The sequence below is a fragment of the Carettochelys insculpta genome, chromosome 4 (assembly GCF_033958435.1).
Source record: "Carettochelys insculpta isolate YL-2023 chromosome 4, ASM3395843v1, whole genome shotgun sequence".
NCBI lineage: Eukaryota > Metazoa > Chordata > Testudines > Carettochelyidae > Carettochelys > Carettochelys insculpta.
In genome coordinates, this window is record NC_134140.1 from 117,708,528 (window position 1) to 117,735,742 (window position 27,215).

Below are 27,215 nucleotides of genomic sequence, written 5' to 3' on the forward strand. Positions count from 1 at the left end.
TCAGCTGAAATGGTTGATGTAATTTCTGCTGCAATGTATTTTTGGACAGAAAAAAATGTCTGAGCCAGTGAACATCATTTTTTTAAAAAAATAATTACAGTATTTAAAAAAACCATCTGTGTGAGCCCAACTCCCCTTGGCCCTTGAACTTCTTAGAGTTTAGTCTAGACTGACACTGAAACAGTAATATGACCTTGGATGTTACTAACAAAAGTGTCAGTCTAGACTTTATAACTGAAAATTCTCCTTGTACACTAGCACATCTGCAGAATTCCAGATATTGAGGTAGCATGATCAGCCAGAAGAGCACAAAACTGACATCTTATTCCCTGATCTACAGTTACATCAGAGAGTGACTCTGGGAAAAATCATCTAACCTTGTATCTTTGTTTATCCATATGTGAAACAGAACCTTATGAGGTCTTGTGAAAAAGTTAAGTGGTTTGAGATTCTCAGAAGGAAGGCAAACTATTACACCGTTTTGTTTAACATTGTTCTCCCATTTTCCATTTGCGATTTTTGTTACAGCTATCCCATTTGGGAAACTCCCCATTTTGGAAGTGGATGGAGTTATCCTTCATCAGAGCCTGGCCATAGCTAGATACCTAGCCAAAGAAATAGGTAAGGTGATACTGCTACTTAATACTTTTGACTGGTCCTATGTTTAAGGATACCTACTAGTGCATGTCGAGCCATTACAATGCAAAGAGTCAGTCTGACAAATGGAAATGAACAGAAGTCAGGGTGAACAGAACAATAGAAACAAGTGGTTTTCACAAAACAAAATTTCCCTCCAGTCAACCTTTTCTGCTGCAGCCTCATTTAATCTGATCACAGAAATTTTTAAGAGCTGTGGTACCCTGACGTGGGGTAGCTGCATCATACCCTATGTTTGATTGCTGAGATGTTGGTTTAAAGTACCTTTGCACCCAGAAATGCTATGTGGAGATGGGGTAGGGGGGATGCCATTATGCTTGAGCAATTCCTTATATCTATTCCAAACACGGTCAATTATGTGTGGACAATGTGGTTTTAGCTGAACTTTGTGTAGGGGGCCTGAAGGGATGTCTTCCTTCTGGATTGGGCTTGGAGGATTCCCATGTCTGGATCTTAGAGGGAAAGCAGAGAAGAAAATTGCTACCATGGCTACCAAACAAATAAAAAAGTACCAAACTAAACCCAGAAAAATAATAAAAAATTTACAAAGCTCATGGGAGGTAAACAGCACCCAAAGGTGCCCATCCTAAGACGACCAGATTTGGGCAACTCTTCTATGCCACGTGCACTGATAAAGGGAGAGCATAGATCTTGGCCCTTATGGCACACATACAGTAATTTGTGCTGGACAGAATAATTTGCAGCATCCATTGGAACAAAGCAAATGTGGTCTCCAGATGTAAAAAGGCTTTCTTTTATACTACAGAGGATAAGCACCTGCCCCAGAGCTAACACAGCCAATGGTTTTAACAATAGAGAATGTGTTACTGGCACAGCTCCAGCAGTTTCCTGACCAATGCAGATAAGATACATGTGCTGTTAAACTTGCCAAGTGTACATCTTTACCACACAAGTATCAGAACAAATCCCAAGCTTTGCCAGGCAGGAGCACTACGCTAGAACTCAAGTATTAACTCAGACTGAAGCACAAAGATATGCTAGCTAGATTTCAGCTACAGTGTGGGTAGGGCTAAAAAGACACAAACATACTGAGAGACTTTTTGCATTGGTTTCTGCCTTTCACAGAATTTAAGCAAAGTGCAATTACATGGTCCACCTATCTGATCATGCCAGCTTGTTCTCTTCAGTGTATTATAGCAGAATGTTAGCTGTGCTATAATTAAGGGTTAAGTGTTTTATCCAGACTAGTTTTAACATTCTCAAGCACTTCCATACTTAGCCATGAGAGTTTAGACCTATCAGAATCCAATCCAGTTAGAAATCAGCACGTAGCAAATATGTGTGTGATTTTCTCAAAGACTTCCATATAAGATGTTGCAGTTTGGAGAAAACTTGAGTAGACTAAATCAAGCTGATAAACTCTCTAGCACGGCTTCCTCTCTGTTACTCTTCAGGTCAGGGACTCTCCCTTCATGTGTGTTTATATATTATCCAGCACAAAGGACTTTCTGATTCTGCCTAGGACAAGTAAGCACTACAACAATACGAAAAAGTTCCCTCTTTTCTGCTAACCCTTGCTGCCTTTGCAATGAAGACACATCCCATACTGACCTCCCATCTTCGTTCCTTTACACCAATCAAAAAATATAACATTTGTAATTTCTCACCTGCTAAACTCGTTAATGAGTTCAGAGAAACTGCAGCTTTCACCCAACCAGCTGGTATTGTCTCTGCTTTTCAAAAGCAATATTCGTAAGTCATAGAATCCTAGGGCTGGAAGGGAACTCAGGATGTCATTGAGTCCAGCCCCCTGCCCAAAGCAGGATCAACCCTAACTAAATAACCCTAACTAAATGTTGTCACAGCCTCCTCTAACAAGATCAAGCTGTATACCATATACAAATTACAGCTATACTGTAAACCCTCAAGAAGCATGATTTCATTTTGCGCTTAACTTGTATTAATGTCAGTTAAGTGCAAATTGAAACCGCCCCCCTTCCAGCCCTGGCTCCTCCAGCTGGGAGAGCCCGGTGGGCATACAGCTGGGAGAAGCCACAGGCCATGTGGCTGCCCCCTGCCCACTTCCCCCAACTGGGGAAAGCCAGCAGCTGGAGCTGGCTGCCCTGCCGCTTCTCCCAGCCAGGGGAAGCGGGAAACTGGAACAGCAGTGGAGAAGCCAGGGAGCAGCAGAGCTCTGCAGAGGCTCCAGCTGCCCACTCCCAAACCGGGGGAATTCCAGGGATCTCCCCAAACCCCCGCCCCCACCCCACCAAATTTACATGAAATTTGATTTACGTGGATGTTGCCCAGGATGCAACCGCCGCATAAATAAAGGAATTCTTGTGCAGGGAAGATCAACAGTGTTTAAGGGACAGGCAAATACCACAAAGAGATTAATATATGCTTGACAAGAATATACCTATTGCATAAACTCTGGGTAAGAGGTATGCACATTTTAAGTCACTCTAGCTAGCTCCAAATTTGCATATAAATGTACATGCTTAAAAAAAACCTATAAATGACACCCAGTTTCATATTTGCTTGAACTTGTGTCTCCTTCAGAGACTAGTACACTGCTTCCATCTGAGTTTACCAGCAAGAAAAATCTACAACCTTGCCCACACTTTTCACGTATAGGGAGAAGGTAACTGTGGTTTTCTAAGATACGGTGGGCTACATTTCATCACACTAGGCACTGGGGCTCTCATGATGCGGGTAAAGAAGGATAGACTTGGTACCTCTAAGTGCATGGTACCATCAAACTGTCTTTCAAGGCTGGAAAGTCTTGTTTCTGAAATAGTTCAACAAAACTGGACAGAGCACTTAGAAAATAGCCTTCGGGAACAATCCCGCTCTGGTAATAAAGCTTGATTACCTAGTAAGATCACGCCCAATTCAAAATTCTATGTTCTGTGGAAGAGATTACGTAGCTCCTTAGATAATGTGAAACAAGATTCTTGAGTAATGTCAATAATAATCCAAGCTAGAGGAGCCAGGGTTTTAGGAGTTATCCCTCACCCATCATTTAAATCCATTTGCAAGACTAGCATAGATGAAGGGGACTATTCTCAGTGTGTGCTGAATTTATGCAAATGAATAAAGAACTTGGAAATAAGTAGTACATTTCTGTTGCCTCTTTCATATTCTGAGCAAACATATGTAATTTTCCTGTTATATTTACTGTTCTATTTTCCAGTCTGAAAGAAATGTACAATAAGGTCTTTAAAATGTAGTAAAATAACCTTACCCATGTGTGCTTCTCTGAGAAACCCTAATCTCCTGCAGCGTTCCTTATTATTTGATAAAATTGGGTCATTTTGCGAGATGCACTAGTACAATCCATAAAATACCAAAAAAGTATCAAGAGATTAGAAACAATAAATGTGCTATAGTAAAAAAGAAAAATCTAGTAATTTAATGATTAATACAAACAGGAAAAGGGAAGAAGCATGATTGCAGAATGGAATAGAGATTAGGACTGTCGTTTCTACGCAGTGTGTATATGATTTATTACAAAGTAGACAGAAAAAATAAAATAATCCATCCAGTCTGGTAAGCATTTTAGCTCACTGTGTAATACAGCATAAATCATAGCTCATTTTCTTTAAAAAGCTGCCACTAAACCCATACTGCTAAAAGGCATATCTGACATGCTTGGCATATGATATTAAATAATTCTGAAGTGAAGAAGACAACAGTAAAGGGGCTGGAAGAAATCAAGTGACCCAAGAATCAGTAAATACAGTTCAAGGGACCCTGCCTCTAGGAGTCATGTTAAAACAACTTTTATACCTGTAACAAGATCCCTAAATTTGTGCTGATTACATTTTACATGGTGTCTATAACTCCATCCTAAGCATCAACTAACAATCTCTGTTTAGCTATTTCTTATTGCTTAAAAATGTGAATGGCAAACCCCTTCATATGCAAATAATATTCCAACTCTGCAAAGTGTTCATAAAGCTCAAAACCTCACGGATATCTGGGCCAGCCCACTCTCCTCCTCTTTCCCTTTCAACAGCTCCCCTTTTTTTCCAAAAGCCCTAGGGTTTCCCTCAACCTGAGAAGTTTTTAAGGAGAGCGGGAGAGGTCATTTGGCCTTCTTTGTCTTTCACCTCCAAATGTCTTCAGATGAACTTCTAGATCCTCTGACACAAGCATGGCAAGTTCCCTAGGCCAACTGAACTTGCAGTAGGAGTGTCCGTCTGCCACTCTGCTCATGCGCCCCAGTGCTTGGTGGAAAAGGCGCATGGTGACAGTGGCAGCAGAGGTAGCTCTGGTGAGTCACCGGTATTGAGTTTGAGTGGGGGCAGAACAGATGTCTTTGAAGCTGTCTATACCTGAAGACTGTCATACAGAACTGGCTCACACTTCTCCTGTCTTTGTGAGGGTTTAGGGTTGACAGGAGGAGAGGCAAGGCTCAAAGGTTACACACAGATCCTGGGGCTGGGAGATAGGAAGGACAGACTTGTCAGTGAGTGAAGATGGAGCAGAGGCAGCAGGAGGGAAGATGAAGAGTTCAGTTATGGGACAATGGATCTGAGGTGGCGCTGCAGCGCTGGAGTTCACATTGGCATAAGCACAAACACCTCAGTGTTAGGAATAGCTTATCTGTGTACATGGTGTCTCCTTACTCTCCCTGTCTGAATTTGAATTCCACAGGTCTGGCTGGTCAGACTCCTCTGGACCAAGCACTGGTTGATGCCATCGTGGACACCATTGATGACTTCATGTCAATGTTTCCCTGGACAGAGGAGAATGAGGATGTGAAAGTAATGTAGTCACTGATTTAAATCAAGGATTTATACCTGTCATAGTGTCTCAGCTGGACTGACATCTGCATACTGGTCCCTGATGTCCCACTGTATCTCACCGAGCTCAAATACCACTCAGTAAGCTAAGCAGCAGATAGTGAGGTTTCCTCTGCAATTCTTCCTCCATGTCACTGAGCAACCAGCCTAGGATTTCTGCTTACCGCCTTTTCCTCACTGTAAGGAGGAGGATGCAACCAGCACCTGACTTAACTTGGATGGAGGGTGTTATCTATACAAATGACGACTATTGAGACACTATCATTATTAAGCAGGGGAGGACAGGCTGAATCAGAAAAAGTCCTTCACTGACTACTCAGGAGTTGTATTTTGATCCAAACTAGTAGTCAGTAGTTAAATTTAAAAAAATCTAATTTATTTGTAACTCAAGAAGCATAACAGCTCTATGCCATCTTATTCTTTATTTCTGACTACTTATACTTGCACTGGTTTTCTTAAGCACATATTGGATTACCTGGCTCAGCTAACTTTAAACACAATATAGGAATTTAATTACAAGTGCATATTCAAAAGACAAATAGCCATTATTAAGTCCTATATCCACTGTGCTGTTCAACAGCCATGAATGCATTTAATATCTTTTTCATTAACTTCTAACTATGTTCAGTTTTTGACTGGCTCCAACTTATAAAACGAAGAGCATTCCAAATCCTGCAAAGAAAGCAAGAGACAAAATACATGTTAACCAAACTTTAGGAAATAAGATAATTTGGAAATGTCCCAAAGTTTTGTACGCCTCTAAATTCAGTTCTCTCCTAAGCTGTGGAAAGAAAAAGACATCATGGGTAGTCATTTATAACAGCAAGAGTTTGTCAATGGTAATGACATATAGTAACTACAGTAATACAGAACAAATCTTGGTAAGTGCTGTATGACTTTGTATGTGAAGAGGCTGAGTCTCTCCTGAAAATGTGAAGACCTCAGTGTTAACACTCACAATTTTTATCATGAGGCTCCTACTTGTGCTTTCCTCAAAGCCCCAGCTGGAGTCACATGATACCGCAAGGACAGTCTTTGGCTATGTCTACACTAGAAGGTTGTTGACAAAACTGGCATTTTTGTCAACAAGACCCTTGCGGCAGCCACATTCCCAAGGTGTTCTGTGGACAGTAAATTGACAGAGTGTGGCACTTCTGTCAGCAGCATTCTGTCGCCACCCCATGAGGCAGAATGCCTCTGTCGACAGAAAAGCAGTGTGGATATTCCAGGGGCCTTCTGTCAATAGACGGAGCTTCCTGTTCACTGAGCAGCCCTGTCTGCTGTGCTCCCAGTTGGCCATTTTGTCGAAAGAGCAGCCAAGCAGTACGACCACTTCCGACAGAGCGGCTCGCTCTTCCAATCTGCTTTGCAGTCTGTCTGCAACCTGTTGATAGAAGTTTTCTTCTGACAAACTTCTGTCAACAGATTGCTCGAGTGTAGACATACCCTTGTATTTAAAGGGGAAAATTCTCCCAGAGAAATGTTTGCAAACATGAATCCTGAAAGACTCAAATCCCAAACGCACACTTTTTACAAATATTTTTGTGAGGGGTAATGGTCTTTAGAAGCGTGGGGATGGCAGCACTGTTGCCGTAGCCACTGAAGTGACCACTGGCTCTATAATGATCGAGGGACACTGGCATGATGCTAGCTTCTGTACTGCACCTGTTCTGTGACTGGCGCTTTCATGCCTCCAAGACTGGCAGTCAAGCTTATGCCACCATCACTAAATTTACTTAAACAAAAGACAAATGCACCAGTGCTCAACTTGTGCAGAAAGAGGGGATGCAACAGGATAGGGGTCCTAGAATACAGCTTCCCTCAAAAACCTCACCTGAAGAGCCTTTTTCCTTTTAATAACGGTCCTCCTTCCTGCTTATTCACTTTCCAAACTTTTCTAATTTGGTTTGGAATGTTGCCACCTTATGGTGAAAATGAAGCCTAGCACTTAGTGTAACCAAAAAGAGAGGGAGAGAGAGAGAGAGAGAGAGATCGTGCTTTCTGGAATGAGACTTGCAACATTTAAATAAATTTACACTGCACTGAATTACATTCATTTTGTGATGCACAAAACCAGACAGCTTTCAGACACCTGAAAAGTGACTGTAGAACAGCATACCCCTTGTCACAGCTGATAATTAAGGAAATAAATAAAGCCAGCAAAAAGAACTGTGGAAATATGTATTTTATACCAGCTTCAAAGTAGGACATCAGCCTTCAGTGTTGTGTCTTTTTGTGCATATAAATGTGATTTATTCTCATTAATGTACACTTCAAAACTCTGGAAGGCAAGATCATGGTAATCAAGTGGCTTATCCCAGATAGCGTCCGAGTCGTTGCTTATGGATGACTAATAAGGAGAAATTATTTTACGTCATTATAGCTGCATCTACACTAGCCGGCTACTTTGAAGTAGCTGTGCCAACTTCAAAATAGCGCCCACTGCGTCTACATGTGGTGAGCGCTATTTCGAAGTGGAAATCGACGTAAGGTGGTGAGATGTCGCAGTCGCTATCCTCATGAGGAGATGGGAATAGCGCCCTACTTTGACGTTGAACGTCGAAGTAGGGCATGTGTAGATGATCCGCGTCCCACAACATCGAAATAGTGGGGTCCTCCATGGCAGCCATCAGCTGAGGGGGTTGAGAGACGCTCTCTCCAGCCCCTGAACTCTATGGTCGCTGCGTGCAGCTGCGCCTTAAAGCTCCCCGCCCCCTGCATTCCTGTGCAGGAAGCTGAGAGTGCATGCAGGCAGCAGCACTGCCACGTGCTCAGCCTGCACACCCGCAGCAGCCGCAGCCCAACACCCTGCAGTGATGGCAGCCAGCCAGCCCCCCAAGCACCCACAGGGCACCTGCCCCCTAAGGGGACCCAGGGCTCCCAGGCTGGCAGCCAGTGGGCGAAGAGGCAGCGGGGCCCCCTCCTGGATGGAGGCCGAGATCCAGGACCTGCTGGGGCTCTGGAGTGAGGAGGAGGTGCTCCAGGTAATGGGGAGCAAGAGGCGGAACGTGGATGCATTTGCTTACCTGGCCAAGGGCCTGGCTGCCCGGGGTCACCCTGCCCGCACTCCTGACCACGTCAGGAGTAAGGTAAAGGAGCTGCGGCAGGGTTATGCCTGGGCCCGGGACGCAGCCAGATGATCTGGGGCCGCCACCGTCACTTGTCTCTTTTACAGGGAGCTCAGGTCCATCCTGGGCCCCTGGTACACCTCCTCCCCTCCGGCCACTCTTGGTACCTTGGGTGACAAGCCCCAGCAGGCCCCGGAGACAGAGTCCGCCCCGGAGGCAAGCCCTGCACCCCAGGAGACACCCCAGGAGCCCACCCCTGGGACGCCAAAGGAGGAGTCGGGGGAGTCCTCCAGCGATGGGGGGCTCCACATCGCCCTCCTGTCCCGCAGCTCCAGCAGGGCATCTGCCCAATGGGTGTCCCCCGACCGTGGGAGCGGACTGTCAGGTATGTACCCCCCCCGGTGCACACCCCCGGAGTTAAGGGGCGGGGACAAGAGACATGACCAGGGCCCTCCACACGCCCAGATGACCATGGCCCCAAGGACAGCAGTGGCATGTCCCTCAGAAGAGTGCATCAGCCCCTGCCCCCCAGCAGGACAGCACCATGCCCCATCCCTGGGGATGGGGGGAGCGGCACCTAGGGTCCCCCATGGCGGGGGGGTTGGACACCCATCATCATCATCATCATCTCCGGGGGATGAGGATGGGGAACCAGCAGCAGAGGGGTGGGGGGACAAGGGCCACGGGTCAGGGCCCGCACTAATGGCTGTCTCCACTCTTGTTCCCCCCTCTGTTCCGCAGCTGCACCATCGGAGGGCCCGGAGAGCACCGGCACAGCGTCTGTGGTCCCGGACAGCCCACCAGGGCCATCCCAGCAGGCCAGCCCCTCGGTGGAGCACGGACCAGCCCCAGGATGAGGCCAACAGCTGAGGAGCCACCCGCGGGTGGCCACAGACCCCCAGCCACTCGCCACCCTCCGCCGTCAGCTGGAGGTGTCTGAGCGGCGCCTGCAGGTGGAGGAGCGGTGGCTTGAGCTCCAGGAGTGAGCGCTGGCCTGGCACCAGGAGGCTTGGGGCGCCTTCATGTGCACATTCCAGGAGATCGCGCGGCACCTGGCCCTCCCGCTGCGCCTGCCACCGCTCCGCCTGCCATCCCTCCACCATCTGCCACCTTGGGGCCTGCCGCCGAGGGGTACCATGGGCCTGCGGACACCACCCAGCCCTATCTGCCGGTTCTCCCGGCCCCCACCCAGCCTCGACCAGGGCTCTGGCCCAGACGTGGGTCGCGCCCCCCAACACCAGGTGCTGGACATTAGGGTGCGGGGCCGAAGAAGTTGCCCCCCCTCCTTTGTACATATTCCCCCCATCTTTGTAAATAGTTTTTGTTCTACCCCTGTTTAGTAGCTGTCCACCCATGTACATGGTTCCCCCCTTCTTCTTTTAATAATAACGTTGCACTGTTTTGTTTCAAACAACATTTCCATTTATTTCAAAGAAAAGTGTGGGGTGTGTGCTCTCGAGTGCTCTGTGATGTGGGCGTGGGGGCAGGGAGTGTTGTGGAGGATGGGAGGGTGTACGGATGGGGATATGGGTCCCATCTAGGGCCCCAAAGCAATTTGGGAAGCCCAGGCTGGCAAACCCCGCGATGGCGGCATCCGGGTCCCCAAGCTGCACGAGCCTGTGCAGGAGCAGGGCATTGACTGTGCGGATGACCTGCAGGGGAAGGACATGAGACAGCACCAGTGAGGGGTGTGTCTGGCCCTCCCCCCCAGGGCTTCCCCGCTCCCCCCAGGGTTCCCCCCCTCCCCACAGGGCTCCCCCCCCCAGGTCCTCTTACCTCCATGAGGACAGTCCCGATGGTGGCCTTGCCCATGCTGAACTGCTGCCCTACGGATCGGTAGCTGTCTGGAGTGGCCAGCTTCCAGACAGCGATGCCGACCCGTTTCTCTACAGTGAGGGCACGTCGCATGGGGGTGCCCTGGTGCTGTAAGGCAGGGGTGAGCCACTGGCAGAGCTCCAGGAATGTCTGCCGGCTCATCCGGAAGTTCCAGAGCCAGCGGTCGTCGTCCCACTCACCAAGCACCAGCCGCTCCCACCAGTCCATGCTCATGGGGCATCTCCACAGCTGGTGGCATGTGCGGCGGGGGAGTTTGGGAGGGCAGCAAGGTCTGGGGCTGCTTCCTCATCCCCTGAGGGCAGCTCATCTTCCTCAAATAAAAGATGGTCAGCTGCCTCCTGCATGGCACTAAGCAGGGCAGCCACTGGTCCTGCAGGGGCGGGTGTGTGGGCCTCTGGCTGCTGCTGCTGCTGGGGGTCCATGGTGCTTCCACGGGGTGTGCGTGCTTGTGGCTCTGCAGACCGCATGCTGTGCAGGCTGTGTGTGTCTGGGAGGGGCCCTTTAAGGGAGCGGCTTGCTGTTGCCCCAGAAGTGCTAGTCCACCCTGTGACCCTGTCTGCAGCTGTTCCTGGCACCCTTATTTCGATTTGGGCCGCTTTGGTGTGTAGATGCTCCCTTGCAGCGCCTATTTTGATGTAGTGCTGCCCAACGTCGACGTTGAAGGTCGATGGCACCAGCCCTGGAGGACGTGTATTTCGATGTAGCATCCCAGTGTAGACGAAGCTTATATCAGTGAATGCCTATCCTTTTCTGCTAAAGAAACATACATCCCTTACAATTGATGGTAGCATTTCACCTACTAGAAAGCAAGTACAAAGAAAACTACCTCTCTGAATAGCCTCAAGCCCTACCTCATCAATTGAATTACTCATAAAACAAAACAAAAACAAAAAATGCCACCAAAGTGCAAAATCTTGAGGTTGCTTCAGAGGTCATCTGGAAAGTCTGAAAATAACTTGGACGAATATTATCAAGAAATAAATTTGCCCTGATATACATTATCACTCCCTTCCGAAGGCCAACAATCCTGATAAATGGCAAAGATAGCAAACAATATTATTACATAAATATGAACCTAACTAGCAACTTATAAAAATCAGAGAGAGAATTCCAGGAGTGTAACACTATAAGCAGCATCCAACATGACTCATGCTGCATATTTGCTACGTGATGTGCCAGAAATACACAGGGTGCTATGCAACAAGAATCAGATAATCATTACACAATTGAATGAAGAATACCTCAACCCTTGTTGCCAAGGAAACATGAAAACACTTAGTAGACTAAACAGCTAATGCAAACGATACAGGACAAGTCTGCCTCAGGCAGAGTACTTCTGAAAGTCCAAGTTATTAGCCCTCTTTTATCAGATGTGTAAGGGATGGTGACTCACTGACAGCTCTGTTTGTCAGTGCATTGATTGTTAGTGCTAAGGCTGCCTCTACGCAGGACTCTTAGCCAGGGCCAATCCTAGCCAATTGGTGACCCCGGGCAAATTTTGGCAGCCCCTTGAAAATGGTGGCCCCACAGTAAGCCTGAGCCCAGCACTCTGCCCCAGCTCCGCGCACAGCAGCCGGCCCAATCCTAGAGTGGTGGTGGTGGGGCCAGCCTGGGAGTGGCATGCCTGCTCAGGAGTGCGCAGAGCCAGGGAAAGCTGGCTGCCAAGACAGCAGCCAAACCCAACACTCCCCACTGGCTTTTTGGTGGCCCCTTGAAAGTAGCGGCCTCGGGCAACCACCCAGCTTGCCAGCCCCTAAGACTGGCTCTGCTCTTAGCTACTTCTGGGTTGGACATTGCAATCTACTGAGACTGTTTTAAAAGAAACTTTCCTCACTCCATTTTTCCAAGTATGAGCAGCTGAGCCAGTGACATTACATTGAAATGGCTCTCAACAGACTAGCAAGTTGGAAGTCCTGAGTCCTCTGCCTTGCAGCACAGCCACTCAGAGGTGCTAAGCCAGTAATCTCACAATGTTCTGCATCTTGTCTTCTACTCAGCAAAATAGAAAGCCACATCGTTTAAGCCTGGACATCTGCTCAGTAGGTGAGCAACTCAGCCAGTGGATGTCAGAGAAATGGCTTTTCACATAAAACCAAAAAAAGTTAAGAGGTGCTACGTGAGAAGCCCTCAGAGGCCTGTTTTTTACATCAGACCAGAAGCAGCTAGTCACATCTTATGAGCCAAACAGACACGCTGAGCCATTAACCTCACAAAGGCTGGACATGAGGAGGTAGTGACCTCGGACATGTTTGTACATTGACCCCACACTAACGAGAGAGGCAATGGCCCAGAAAATTTCAAAAAGACTCCTTGATATTACTTCAGCCAATTAGAGGTACTTAGCAACACCTTACCAAGGTTGCTCCCCCTTCATGTCATTCACAGCAAGAAGGTGGTGCTGAGCCAAGTCACAAGCTGCTGTGAGTTCACTAACAACCCAGAAATCTGACACTGCTCAACATACATCAGAGAAAGAAATCTTAACTCAAAAGCCATAGGATCATGTGAAAGCACTGCTCCCCCTCAGGAAAAACATAGAGAAGGCTCTCCTCTTTCCTCCTTGGCTTAGAGGAGCAACAATCAAATGGTGAAGCAACTGAGAACCTAAAAGAGAAACAGACTAAGAACACAAAAAGTGAATTAGCTTCCAAGACTACCATTGTGAAAATGGGGGAAAATACAAAAAGCCAGCACCACACAGCGTCCATAGGCAAAATATGTAAAATTTTTCAGTGGCACAATCTAAGATGTTACTGTCTGATAATTGTTTATTGAGTAAAATCAGGTAAAATTAAAAGGTCACATTTGTCTATTAGATGTTATTTAGCCATTTTGTTGCACTATTGCACTTGATGGCTTATCCGTGGTTTCTGACGTTTGCATTAGGAAGGATGGATAGGTGCTCTGCAACTTGGGAGGCTTCCGCTCCTACTTTCCATGTGACCTTGCACTAGCCATTTCATGACTCTGTCTCTCAGCCCCCCAGATAGGATAATGCTACCTACTAATGCTACCTCAAGGGCTGTTGCAAGACTAGCTAAGTAATAGAACAGATACTATAGCAGTGGGGGCCATGTAAACACCTAAGATTCTAAAATAAGTAAACCTACAGGATTGCTCTCACACAGTGGCTGGCCCACGTGAATGAAGCAGGTCAAGAGCTCTTGTGATAGGACAGGTGTTCCCGTTTGGCCAATTAAAAGGGCAAGGCAGCACCTGGGGACTGGAAAGGCTCAGTTAGGGACAGAGAGTCAAGGTGGATTGAGTTAGCCAGGAGATGAAAGATTCCAGAAATTGACAGATGAATTCCACGAAGAAGCAGGAGAGCAGCAGAAGCAAAGGAATTTTCTGTCAATCGCAAGCCGGAGACCATGGGTCAGACTGCTTAAGGAAGGAGGATCAGAGGACAGGTTTTTGCTGACAATTCCAGGTTCCAAGAGCTGGACCCAAAGGAAAGGTGACAGCGCTGGAAGATTTTCCCTGATAAAGATGATCTTGCAGCAGAGAGGCTGTGTGCGTTCTAGCTGGAAAGCATAAGATTTTAAGGACTATGTGTACTGGGGAGGGAAGTCACATGGACTATATTTTATGACTTTTGTTATTCACTGATATATACAAAGCTTGTAATGAACTGGCGCCCAGGAAGGGTAGTATTTAAGCAGAAGAGCCTGATGTGAAATCCTCTGGGATACCTCAGGAGGGAAACTGAGGCAGCCATGCTTGTTGTGCTCTGGCCTGTTGCATGAGGATGCTCCAGAGGGGATTGCCCCATGACACTGCATACTTCATTGTTTATGTAGTCTGGTGACATTCTTTCATGTATGCTTCTTGTGTGTTGGGATTAGGCAAATGTGAAACGCGTTTTCAGAAATTATTGCGTTACACACAGGAAAACACCAAAGAATTGCATGTAAGGCCTTACTTTGCTTGGCCAAAGCAGTAAATAACTCTTGCCTTAGTAACACACCTTATTCAATATATTATGCGACAAGAACTCTGAATATTTTAGTTGCATGCTGTGATACCTATTAAAGGTTGAACCTCTCTAATCTAGAACTCTCTCATTTGGCAACATCCATAATCTGGCATGCTTTTATTTAGCCAGACAAGTATTTATCCTGAGTGTGGCCAAGTTTTCTGTGGTCCCACAAAGTTTGTTTACAGCCACCAGTCCTGGTTCTCAGTGTTCTGTGCTGTTATTTAGCTGTAATTTACCCATACGTGTCTTCTCAGAGCCCAGTAAGCAGTGGAAGTGTTACTGCTGCAAGACAATATTTACCTCCCATGGGCCGCGTCTACACTAGCCCCAAACTTCAAAATGGCCACGCAAATGGCCATTTCAAAGTTTACTCATGAAGTGCTGAAATGCATGTTCAGCGCTTCATTAGCATGCAGGCGGCCGCGGCACTTCGAAATTGACGCGCCTCACCGCCGCGCGGCTTGTCCCGACGGGGCTCCTTTTCGAAAGGAGCCCGCCTACTTCAAAGTCCCCTTATTCCCATCTGCTCATGGGAATAAGGGGACTTCAAAGTAGGTGGGGTCCTTTCGAAAAGGAGCCCCGTCAGGACAAGCCGCGCGGCGGCAAGGCGCGTCAATTTCGAAGTGCCGCGGCCGCCTGCATGCTAATGAAGCACTGAATATGCATTTCAGCGCTTCATTAGTAAACTTCGAAATGGCCATTTGCGTGGCCATTTCAAAGTTTGGGGCTAGTGTATACGTAGCCATGGTCTGGCAAACTGTCTCATTTGGCCCCAGTAATGTCCTGAGGGCGCCAGACTAGAGAGGTTCAACCTGCAGTACATATAATAGTTCACTGATATTTTTCTTATAGATTCAGCATTCTAAGCAACAGGAATTACACATGCTTGTCCCTAGAACGAATCGCGGTTTTGTGATTTTTAACCAGTGATATTCAGAGTGAGGCTTGCGAGTTGCCAGTGGCTCTTACATGTATTTTTTTGTGGCTCTTTGCAGCACATGATATTAAAACGCTAATTTAATCAAAGTTATTAACCAGTCAGGGTGCTTCTACCGTATTATTAACCAATTGTAGTCAATAAAATACTAATACATGGATAGTCATTTTGCAAATAATGAACAGATGACACACACACAGGTCTTTTGAAGAATGATGATGGCTAATTTGACTCCTGAACAACTGAGATGTGAGTACCACTGTTTAGTAAGGGGGAATGTGAATCTAAGAAGTTGTATGTCCCCCTCACTGTAGTATGTAATATCCCTTTAAACTTGATTTTAACTGATAAAGGATATGATTAACCTGGGAACATTATACACAAGGTATTATCCTAACAGCACATTAAGCTCAAGAGCTTACTACAGTTCAAGAAATATTAGGCATGCTTCAAGTAATAAACCAACTGTTAGCAGGAAAAAAATTTTCACTCACAGGCAGGTTATTCCAAAATGGTCCATTGCAGTTTCTTGCACCTTCTTTTGCATGTTTATCATGAAGTTTAACCTGAGTCCCCTGTGTAGGTGTGGGGGTGATGTTGGTGGGGCATGTGGAGGGTTGGGGGCTTACTGCAGCCCCCTCTTAAGGCCTGGTGCAGGGTCCTGTACTTGCATGCTGTCCTGCTGGGCCTACCGGCATGGGGCAGTAGGAGGCTGATCATACCCATGCTCCACCTCGGCGGCCCACCCCTCCACCAAGTTGTGCAGGGTGCAGAAGGCCCCGAACACCACCGGCACGCTGTGGAGGCTCACCTCTAGCCTGGCGAGGAGGCATTGGAAGCGCCCACTCAACAGCATTGCAGGACCAGGTCAGCTGCTGGTTGAAAACATCCTGGCTAGGCTGCGTGTGTCCCATGTGTGGCCTCATCAGGCAGGCCTGCAGACAGTAGGCTGCAGCCACCATGGTGAAGGGCGGCATTGTGGTGTCCCTGACAGGAAGCTCCCACTATGGGGTGAAGGTCCCCTTGGCCATGCGGAGGCCCAGACCTGAGTTCCGGAACACCCTGGTGTTGTGGGCGTGGTCAGCCCAGGCCATGCAGATGTCTTGTAATCAACTGTTGGACTCGACGGATGCCTGCAGGACCATGGAGTGGTAGCCCTTGTGGTTTACATAGGCGCCGCCGCTGTGCTCAGGGGCCTGGAGGTGATGTGTGTGCTGTCCAGGGCACTAAAACAGTTTGGGAAGCCCAACTCATTGAACCCCTGGCTGGTGTCATCCAGGTCCCCGACTCAGATCAGCTGCTGGAGGAGGACCCTGTTGATGGCCCGGACAACCTGCAGGGCATGGGGCGAAGGTGCGCTCATGAGTGTGGGGCGGGGTGGTGTGCCTGTCCATCCACGTCCCTGTCCCTGGGGGAAGCTGCCTCCCCGGTGCCCAATGGTGGCCCTTTGCTGGTGTGCCTTCTGTCCCCTGCGTGCAGTGGGGGTGTGACACAGCCATGGCTTACCTTGTTGAGGACAGCCCTGACAGTGGCCCTGCCCACCCTGAACTGGTGGCCGATGGATTGATGACTGCCTGCGGTGGCCCAGTTTCCAGAGGGCAGTGGCCACCCTTTTCTGGAGTGGGAGTGCGGACCTCATGTGGGTGTCGTGGTGCTGGAGCCAGTGGCACAGCTCCAGGAATGTCCCCTTGGTCATTCTAAAGTTCTGTAGCCACTGGTCGTCGCCCCAGTGCTCCAGCACCAGTTGGTCCCACCACTTACTGCTTGTGGGGAAGCCCCACAAGTGGTGGGTGACCTGGGGGATCAGATGGGGATGTCGCACCCTGAGGATCGCCTCCAGGAGGGTGGCTAGTTGGGTTGCCACCCAGAGATGCTGATGCACAGCAGCCAGGACTGAGGCCAGTGCACCAGCCATGGCCTTGATGCATGTTGGAGCTTCTCGGGATCCCTGGGGGCCGGGGCTGTCTCCTCTGCTCCCTGTTGGTCTGCACGCCTGGGGACAGGTAGCTGGCCCTCAGCATGTGCAGGCTGAGGCTTGGGGTGGGGGACCTTAAAGGGACATCAGGTGGCAGCCCTGGAAGGGCTCATCCATCATACAACCCTGTCTGCCGCACTTCCTGCCCCTGTACTTTTGAAAGAGCAACCTGGGACTCGTGGACACTCTATTTCGAAAGTGCGGTGGGGGCCATTCGAAAGGGCGGGTCGACCCTTCGTTCCCCATTTGCCCATGTGGATGCTCCATTTTGAAATGCCGTCTTTTGACATTCAGTTTAGAAAGCCGTCCTTTTGAAAGAGAGCTGTAGTGTAGACGCAGCTTAGGTGTATGACTTGATGTTGACAGAGAACAAACTGGTCTGATGTTAAAAAACAAGACACTGTGCACAAATTCCCTCTTCAACATCAGTATATCAAATGGTTCATTGGTTAGTGTTAATGAATATTTCAGTATCTGCTTGCATGCTCGAATATACAACTACTCAATCATTTTTCCCCATATAGTTTCAAATTATTTTGCTTGCTTCACTAAACTTTAACTGTGTATTAACATGTTTCTACTGTAAAGATGAGGTATAGAACCACTATATGAATTCAAGACAAACAAATATCACTATTATTTTTCAGGCTGGATTCATCAGTTTAAATTACTCCATTGTCATGAAGTTTTCCAAGCCCATATTTATGCTGTACCACTGTTTCATAGAACAGATCTGTCAAAAAATAAATCTGATCACCCTTCCCACTTAAACTTTGTTTTTGCCCCCCCAGCAACAGAAATTTAATGACCTCCTCACTAACACTGCTCCTGAACTATTACGAGATGTGGACAGTTTCTTAGGGAATAAGAAGTGGCTGGTTGGGAAATCTGTGAGTATCTTCTTCCCCTCCTCTTTCAAATCCACTTGCTACTGCAGCAAACTGACTGCTGGAAATTAAACAATTTTCACCTTCAGAAACTTCCTTTGTTGTCTGTTGGCTTTAGTTCTTTGCTTTTCTTAACATGTTTTCAGGCGGTGACTACACTCACAATTTCAAATCTATGGGCTTGGATTCATGTTTGCTGAACAGTTTAAAACAGTTTTGAACCAAATCATTTTAAACACTGCTCATCAGATTAAACATAGCTTAGCGCTATGCACACTAAATATAGAATTAGTGTTCTAGCCTTTGCCTAAAAGCCTCAGAGTATGACAAACTGGACATTTCCAAGGTCAATTTACATAGATTGCTCCTGTCCGTATGCTGACCAAAGCATATAGAAACTCAGTATGAATTGAACTGGTTCACAACCACATTTTCAAATCAATTCATCCAACAGGATTTCTATACTGTTTAGACTCAGACCCCTGGCTACAGCTGCCATCAAGTCAGCGGATCAAGCTACAACATGCAGGCCTGTCCAAAGCATTTGTGGGGCCCAAGGCAACATGCTGACAGCCATGGACAGTGGGAGGGACTCAAAGGGGCATGCTGACAGTACGGCCTGACTCAATTGCAGCATGAGGCCCTGATGGTGCAGGACCCAAAGCAACAGTCTTGCTCACCTTGCTTTAATGCCATGCCTGACAACATGGTTAAATGTATAGCATGGCTAGGAACTCAGCATAATCATTTTATGCTAAAGGCAACGGACTGGAACCTCATGAGGGGAAATCTTCAATCTACAGTTACAGAAGTGTTTAAACAGGAATGAGTGGGCTGACACAGAAGGGGTCAAATGTCATTTAAAGTGCAGCTCTCATCATTTTAGATTCCATATGGACCAGGTCTTTGATGTTAAGAATTCTGCTGTTTGATTATACCAACTAACTGCGTCCCTCTTTGTTTTCACCAGGTAACCTGGGCTGATTTCTACTGGGATGTGTGCAGTACAACTCTGCTGTTCCTCAAGCCTGGCCTGGTGGACAACTACCCTAAACTTTTGGCTCTGAAAGAGAGAGTACAAGCACTTCCTGCTATCGCAGCCTGGACTGAGCAAAGACCAAAGACTACATTGTAGATCAGCAGTTCTGGTTTAAAGAATAGGTGCAGGCATATTTTTTTCAAAATAACTCAGCACCTCTCATTTCTTCTTGTTTTTTTTTTTAAATTAGTAACTTAAGATAATTCAATGCCTAATTTCATTCAGTCAATCAGTCTTGATTGGAACTGATTTTTGGATTAAATTCTTTCTCTTTTCTGTGTTTCATGAGGTTTCAGGGGGTAAGGAGAACAGCTGGCAATGAAAAACAAGTTTCAGAGTAGTTACATTTAATTTGTTATGCGTGCTTTAATATAGCAAGATGCAAATTAAACACTGGTATAATTGATTATAAAATGGAGTCAAATACACCAGACTCTGTATTTTGACTTCTGTGACAACAACAACATGGGGATTTATACTAAGAATACATTTCACTATGTTTGTGTGTTATTTAAAATCTCAGTGATTATGTTTTTCACTGTACAAAAGTAACACAAATCAACAATTTAGTTATACTTATGAAAGACGAACGCAGAAGTAGCCATGGTAGATTGGAATGCCCTGATGAGTTTGGAGACTATCAGCACTTTACATCCCATGCCCTCCACATCCTGTGTTGGGAGGGGGGAAGAGTCATCCTGATAGTACTATTTACATCTTTATGACTAGTTCAGTGTGAGAGGTCCTACACTATTTCAGAGAGGGAGGAAAGGGAATGGACTTAAGGGAAAACAGACCATCAATGCAGGTGGAGAAACTGCAGGAACCCAGATCCCTACAGGTTCTGTTCAAACATGCTCTTGGTGCACAATGCCTGTAGGTTATTCTTTGAAAGGCAGCCAACTTTATCCCTCTACTTCCACAGGAGAACCTCACGTACTCTGCTGCAAGATGAAGCTGCAGGAGCCAAGTTTTTGTTCAACATTGGGTTGCACCAAAGAGACACCTCCCATCCCATGGGCACAAGGAGGGATAGAGCAGGGAGTAGCAAGAGGAGAGAGAAAGGGGTGGGGTGTGGAAGGAAACAGAGAGACAAGGAAAAGGATAGTCGCTGAAGACAGACACAATCACTGTGCAGGAGGAGGCAAACTGATGTCCTGTCTCCACTGCCCCCACCCCCGCCTTGCCCCCTCCAAGATAGGGCTCCAAAAGAAGGTGAGAAACTGATACAAAAATTGGGAGATTCTTAACACACTTGACAAAGATGAGTTATAATTTCACTCTACGAATGGGGAAATAGAGATATAAAGATTAAGTTATGTGAGGTTACAAAAACAAACACACACAAAACAATTCCTCTCAACCCCCCCAAAGGTAACAGAAGTCTACAACTCAGCAGCTCTTTAATGCTAGAGGCCATTTTACAAGGTCACCAACCTGAGAGTCATGAATTGCTCTGTCACAGTTACTCTCTGCCCCAGGGCCTCACCTTCAAGAGTTCCAAAAACAGCTTCTGTCCCTCAAGTCTTCTCCCACAAGCCCGAGTCAGCCCTCTATTCTGGATCTTCTGCCAAAGGGCTCTCCATAGTGTTACATTTTTCGAGACCCTCTGGCTTTTGAGTCAGACTTCTGCCCCTGAGGACAGCCTTCTAAAGTCAGCCCTTATTTCTGGCCATACTGGTTCTTCCTTCATTCCTAGAGGCCATGGCACCAGCCTTCCTTCAACATGACATGGTTCTCCAGTTCTAATATGTCATTCTTCTGTTTCCTTGGAACTTATCACTAGCAGATCAAAGTAACTGCTCTCTTTTCCTCAAATAACTCTCTTCAGGCCTGCACTTTACTGTCTTCTCCCAGATGCCTTCACTTAAATCCAACTGGATGGAAGCTGATGAGTCACAGTTACAGTGCACCCTTCTTCCTCAGGCTAGCTACCCATTTATGTATCCAGGAGGTCAGACGGGATTATATTTGGGTTGCTAGCCCAAGTCACCGTTCATGCAAGATTGCAGCTACATGACTGTTTTTAAGCATACTACTTGGAGTGGAGGTAGAAAATACACTTCCCAGCCAATGTTCTTGCTGATCTTTTCCATCCATGTGTGGAATAAAATTCTTTATGTGCACTGAGGCATGGTGTGAATGTGCACCACCAGTAGAAACAAAAAACCCAGATATGGGCACTCTGCTAATCAGCTAGGCAGCATGTTAATCTCTCCTGAGTGGCCACACAAGAGTACAGGAAACACTGCTCCAAGCTGTTGCACAGACATACCCTTGTAGTCTAGCAACTGAACTACAATGATTATAAGGTAAGAGTAGAACCTAAGAGTTTGGCTCAAAATGCGAGAGGTTTCCCTGGCTATGGAGAGGTCAATGGAGGTAGGGTCCAGCGTCAACTGCAGCAAGGAAGCAAGTGAGGTGCATTTTTTATAACCTCCTCCAAAGCGGGCTGTTTCCAGAAGGTTTCCAACTTAGGGTCACCCTAGATGCCACTTCAGAAAAAAACCTTACAATTGTAATCCAGTTAGGATTTTTCTCTTCTCCTTCCCATCCTTGTTGATCTCACTTATGCAGTTCATAATTAAATCTTTGCCCCACTTGCTTCATTTTACACATGGAGTTGTCCCACCCAAATCAACAGAACTACTCATTACACACAGTGCATAAAGAATTCACAGGATCACGGCCTTAGGCTGAAAGCTCTGTAGAGCAGGAACCCAATCTTTACATCTGTGTTCCCAAGCACAGTACAAACAAAATATTAGCAATAATATTTGATTAAGTAAGATCAGTTAGAGTAGAATGTCTGAAATAGGTTGAAAGCTGCTTCTTTTTTTATTTTGTTCCTATTGGTAGAGCAGAACATTGTCTCAAATAAAGACGACCCCCAGTCATCTAGACAATTTTATTTGAACAAGTTGATACAAAAAACAGTACAGTACTTCAAATGAACAAAAACAAGCATAAACAGACATCAGCATTGTCAAATAAGGCACATGTAAAAAAAATCTACACACATTATCCAGTGAAACAGACAGTTCTCATATATATATATATATATATATATATATATTTTATATATATATATATAATTTGGAGGTAGAAATAATTACAAAAATACTGACAAATCTTAAGGATTAGCAGATCTTGTAAAATGATCACTAACTAGGTCCCCCTTTTTAAAACTGATTTGTAAAATATGGACTATTCAACATTTTATGCACAACATATGTGTGTGGAATTCACACATTTTGTTTTCAAGCATCTGGAGAATTCTCAGTGTTAAAAACCTTTAATAGCATGAGAAATACAGTATTGGAATTACAAAAAGTTATAAATGTTCATAAATCTTACGGTCACCAGTAACGAGAAAGTCCATGGGTGTACCACATTGCCTTTTTATCTCCAATAAAACGCATAACTATTTTATTTACATGTTACAAACCTAATGAAGCTTTTAATAATGTAGCTATATCTGCTGGAATGGTTCCTTCTTCTCCTGTGGAATAAAAGCAAAACATTAGTGCTCTATTAATGAAAACATTTCACAGGAATAAACACAGCTCAAAGCAGTAAGATTCTGCCTAGATTTACACTTCAGCAAGAAATCCTTTTCCCTTGACTTGACTAGAGCTCTTTCAACATGCAGAACACCACTGGATTTTCACTATTAGATTAACAAACACAATCAACCATCACACCCACAGAATTCAGAGGCAAGCTGGACTTACATTCCACAGCACAGCCTTGCATTTGTGACATTCCAATACTGAGTTCTGGGGCAATTTCACAGGAAATAAAAATTAATGTTTTATTGAACTATGACAATTCTTATAACCAGTACAGTGCATCATGGGGCACTTTTAATATTAATTTCTAATTTATATAAGTGCATTGCAGAAATTAAAGAAAGGTAAGTAACAATGGGATAAGGTACATGGGAAGCAGTTTGGATTTTCAAACATTAACAACTCAATTTTCAGAGTAAAATTGCACTTTAAGTAGAAGTTGCTAATTTATTTAGTTCTATGTAGATGACCACTATGAAGTGTAATGTGAACTACACTGAGTAATGAAGACTTACCTAAATCTACTGCAGTCATATCTTGTTCTAGCTTCAACTTCTGCTGACTGATTTTGAGCATAGATTCCTCAATGGTCCCTTTACTGATTAGCTTTATGACTTGTACTTCTCTAAAAACCACAAAAATAGGATTAAATCCATTATCTCACAACTATGAATTACGAATTAGTCATCTGATAGTAGATGACTGATTCCTTTCCACAACACCTTTTTGGTATCTCCCCCATTCTTTTAAAGGAGGAAAATATTGCTAAATGATATTGAAGCTCTTTGTTTAGAGCTATTTAGCCTGATGCCTCACAGAAAGCGGTCGTGCCTAACCAAGGCCTGCTAAAATCCAACTGTCTTAAACTAGTGCAATCACTTTGTGACTCCTTTCCCCATTTACAAGGGACAGGAGGTGACCATGATTCCTTGCACTACTTTCAGTTCACATCAAATGCCTTGGTCTTTGATTTCCAAAATTCTCCTCAATCTTCCATGATCTTTCTTACAATAATCTTCTTCCCATGGCTTCCTTGCTGATGACTCTTCACCCATTATCATCACATATCCAACTCACTTCAAATATACATTCTCCAACATCAATGCTCCAATTGGTCTTTCCCCTAAATTATTCCATGTGCATTCTGTCTATACTCTACCTGCCTGCCCTTCTCCTCAGCATGGTATTTTCTACTACTTCTTTTCTTCCATCTCCCTAAGATCCACCATTTGCAAACCATAGAGCAAGCAGGGACACAACACTGTACGCACTTATTCTTTTACTTTATCAGTGTAAAATTAAACACATACCTGGTCTGACCTACTCTATGGCATCGATCTTCTGCTTGCTTGTCATTGTAAGGGTTGCAGTCAATATCATGAAGAATGACAACATTTGCTGAGGTCAAATTTATTCCTAGGCCACCAGCTTTGGTTGAAAGCAGGAATACAAAAATACCCATATCTGTATTGAACTCATCTATCAGATGTATCCTACAAAATTAAAGCACAAATCATGCCTTGGCAATAGCTGTCTCCAAGACATAGAAATGGGGGTGGGAATCAATATACAAGCAAAGTTGTCAGGAGAAAGAGAAATATATGTTTTATATCTTTTTCAATATAAACATCCACTTCCCAATTTACACATACCATTAGATTAATCCAAAGTGCCTCACACCTTAATAACCACTACCAGACGGCTAAAAAGTGTGTCTTAAGGAAGAGAAGATAAAGTGAAGACCTGTTAGTGGCCTTCCAAACCACCTCAGAAAGAGCACTCTACAAATAGAATGAGATAGAAGAATAAAATAGAGAAGTCTAGGGAAGAAGCCATGGAAGGCATCAACTGGAATCAGTGGGGAAGCGGACAGCATGATGCTTAAAGAGAAAGGGTAGAGGACAATATCAGGAACAGATGGTGAAGACAATAAACTTGAATTTGGTTCAGTGGAGAAAGAGGAGCAAATGGAGGAACAGAGAGGTGTGTAGTCAACAGTTAAGTTAATCCAGATATGTCACTTGGGGATGTGAGAAATCAACATCCTTTAGCAACTTAATTAAACTAAATCCTCATGTAGACGGTGCACACGTACATTTAAATGGGTCACATCTTCTGCAAAGAAAGTTTCACTTACCTTTCAGAAATTTGTGTCTTTCCATCCAGTCTAATATATCTGTGTTGCTGTTGCTTTAGAAGAACTTCTAAAATGTCCAGCATCATAGTAAACTGGCTAAACAGTACAACTCTATCACCCTGGAAAAGGAGAAAAAAAGTCAGAGAAGACGATTATATACATGCTACATTAGACAATCACTTATTTGCACTATATATTTGGGCCTACATTTTTCCATCTTCAGTGCCCAGGTCAGCCACCAGAATTCACATTTAGACATTTAAATAAAAGTGATCTACTTTGAATAAGAAAGGGGGTGTCCATATTTTAGGTGCCAAAATATATAGTTAGATTACTAATTTTAGGCACTTGAACATTTATATTATCTGGGCTACAGCACTAGTAACACAGTTTACTGGAAATGCAAACACACAAAAAAACCCACAAGTAAAACTGCTGTTAGAATAGATTGATTTTAACTTTTTCCCCCTTGCATCAGGGAAATCTCCCCTATTCTATCAATTTCATATAGGACACAGCACAGCCATACAGTTCTACCAAATGCATGCCACAAAGTCATAAGCTATCCTGCAGTATTCTACAGAAAAATCCAGTTAGCATGTAAAAGCTGCTTGTTAACCCTGATTCAGTAAATCAGCTGTTTCAGGATGGTAAGCAAATTTGTGAACAGAAAAAGACATTTCAATTAGAATTTTTTTTTAGTGCAAACCTTTTCTTTGAGGTCAGAGAGGATGCGCTCTAAAGTTCTAAATTTTCCAGATTCCAAAATTGTATCCACCTCTAACTTAAAGTCACTGATACTAGCATACTGTTTACAAAGCAAATGCAGCTCAAAATCTGTCATCACAGACATATCTTCAAAAATGAGATCAGGATTGGCATCACAATGTGTGGGTTCCTAAAAGAAAACAAACAAAATAAATACAAAGCAATTCACTGTGTGCATATTTACATTTACCTTAAGAGCCCGAAGGAGTATGCAGCTACAGTTGCATCCAATATTTTTTGCAGGGAACAAAAAGCACCAGAAACTAGGCCTGAGCACACAATTTTTGTTCACAGAGGTTTAATGCAAAATTAAATCTACAAGTTCTGTTTGTAGCAGATGGAGGGATTGATGTCTGTCATCATAGGTAGATTTACAGAAGCTTAAATTATGAAGAACTCCCGGAGATACCTTTTACTTAACTAGCTACCAACCAGTTGCCCTTGAACCCTGGGACCTTTCACCTCTAAGTCAGTTCTTTACCCATGAAGAAATATCCTTTGGATGACTCTTAAAAAAAATCTTTGGAAGGCCTGCCCAGATTGCAGTGTGGGTAGAGGATGGCAGGCCTGGGCAGAAAGACAAAGGGAAAGGAACTATACCTGGAAAGTGGGAAGGAGAGATTTCGGAGAGGGGACAAACTGCTGCATGTCTAGTCTGGGACTCTCCTTGTTTGGCACCAGGTGCAGTTGGACATTCAAATCTGGTTGTATTTGCAATTGATTAAGATGCCTGTCACCCCCTCTCCAATGCTTTATGAAAAACAGACTAGAAATATGAATAACTCCAACATATTTTAGACAAAATGCATCATGTGACATTTTTAAAGTTACCAGCTGCTGAATGTATATATTCTACTTCTATGTATGTATCATTCTTGTATGTGAAGTTAGATATATGAAATTTGAATCTGTTTATAATTCTAAATGTTTTAAGAAAGGGCCATTAGTGACACTCCAGAAATATAATGGTTCTGTTCTCAAATCAACAATCTGTGAATGACTTTGTTTTTCCAATAAGCCCAAACTGTGGTTGTTTCTGCCAGGACACCTGATGCTGGAACCCATTCTGGATGTTATATTTTTTCCACTCAAGGGCTACATCTACACTTACGAAAAACTTTGAAATGGCCGTGCTAATGGCCAAATCAAAGAATACTAATGAAGCGCTGAAATAAATATTCAGCACCTCATTAGCATGTCGCCGGCCACTTCACTTGCCTGAGACTCATCCGATAGGAATAAGGGGATTTCAGTGTTGGCAGAGTCCTTTCGAAAAGGACCTCCATGTATACAAACCACGGCTGAGCAAACCGCGGCACTTTAGAAATGCCATGGCTGGTGGCATACTAACGAGGTGCTGAACATTCATTTCAGCGCCTTATTAGTATTCTTCGATTTGGCCATTAGCACAGCCGTTTCAAAGTTTTTCATAAGTGTAGACACGGCCAAGGTGAGAAAAATTAGAAGTGAATAGAAAGTATTCTTGACTTGGGCAAAGGGGAAAACATACATAAAGGTGGGAAACCACACAATAGGCAGTGCCAGCTACCAGGAGACTTCCATTTGCCACTCAAGATTCTAGCTGGAA

General features: G+C 44.9%; 2 protein-coding genes across 6 annotated transcripts in view; one reads left to right on the forward strand and one right to left on the reverse strand.

Moving 5' to 3' along the window:
• HPGDS (hematopoietic prostaglandin D synthase) overlaps nt 1-19,627 on the forward strand; it is a 50,560-nt gene extending 30,933 nt beyond the window's left edge. Inside the window, exons 4-7 of the mRNA XM_074993597.1 lie at nt 529-621; nt 5,281-5,390; nt 18,016-18,114; nt 19,082-19,627. Of these exons, the coding sequence (XP_074849698.1) occupies nt 529-621; nt 5,281-5,390; nt 18,016-18,114; nt 19,082-19,246 (467 nt within the window). The 3' untranslated portion in view covers nt 19,247-19,627. The remainder of the gene's footprint in view (nt 1-528; nt 622-5,280; nt 5,391-18,015; nt 18,115-19,081) is intronic.
• A 196-nt stretch (nt 19,628-19,823) lies between these two features.
• The window catches only part of SMARCAD1 (SNF2 related chromatin remodeling ATPase with DExD box 1), a 109,535-nt gene continuing 102,143 nt past the window's right edge, over nt 19,824-27,215 (reverse strand). For 3 of the 5 annotated variants that reach the window (XM_074993590.1, XM_074993591.1, XM_074993594.1), the window contains 4 exons: nt 25,569-25,757; nt 24,860-24,978; nt 24,033-24,215; nt 19,824-23,347 (listed from right to left, as the gene is read on the reverse strand). In XM_074993590.1, coding sequence (XP_074849691.1) covers nt 23,170-23,347; nt 24,033-24,215; nt 24,860-24,978; nt 25,569-25,757 — 669 coding nt within the window. In that variant the 3' untranslated portion in view covers nt 19,824-23,169. The remainder of the gene's footprint in view (nt 23,348-24,032; nt 24,216-24,859; nt 24,979-25,568; nt 25,758-27,215) is intronic. The other 2 variants (XM_074993592.1, XM_074993593.1) reach the window with 2 other exon arrangements.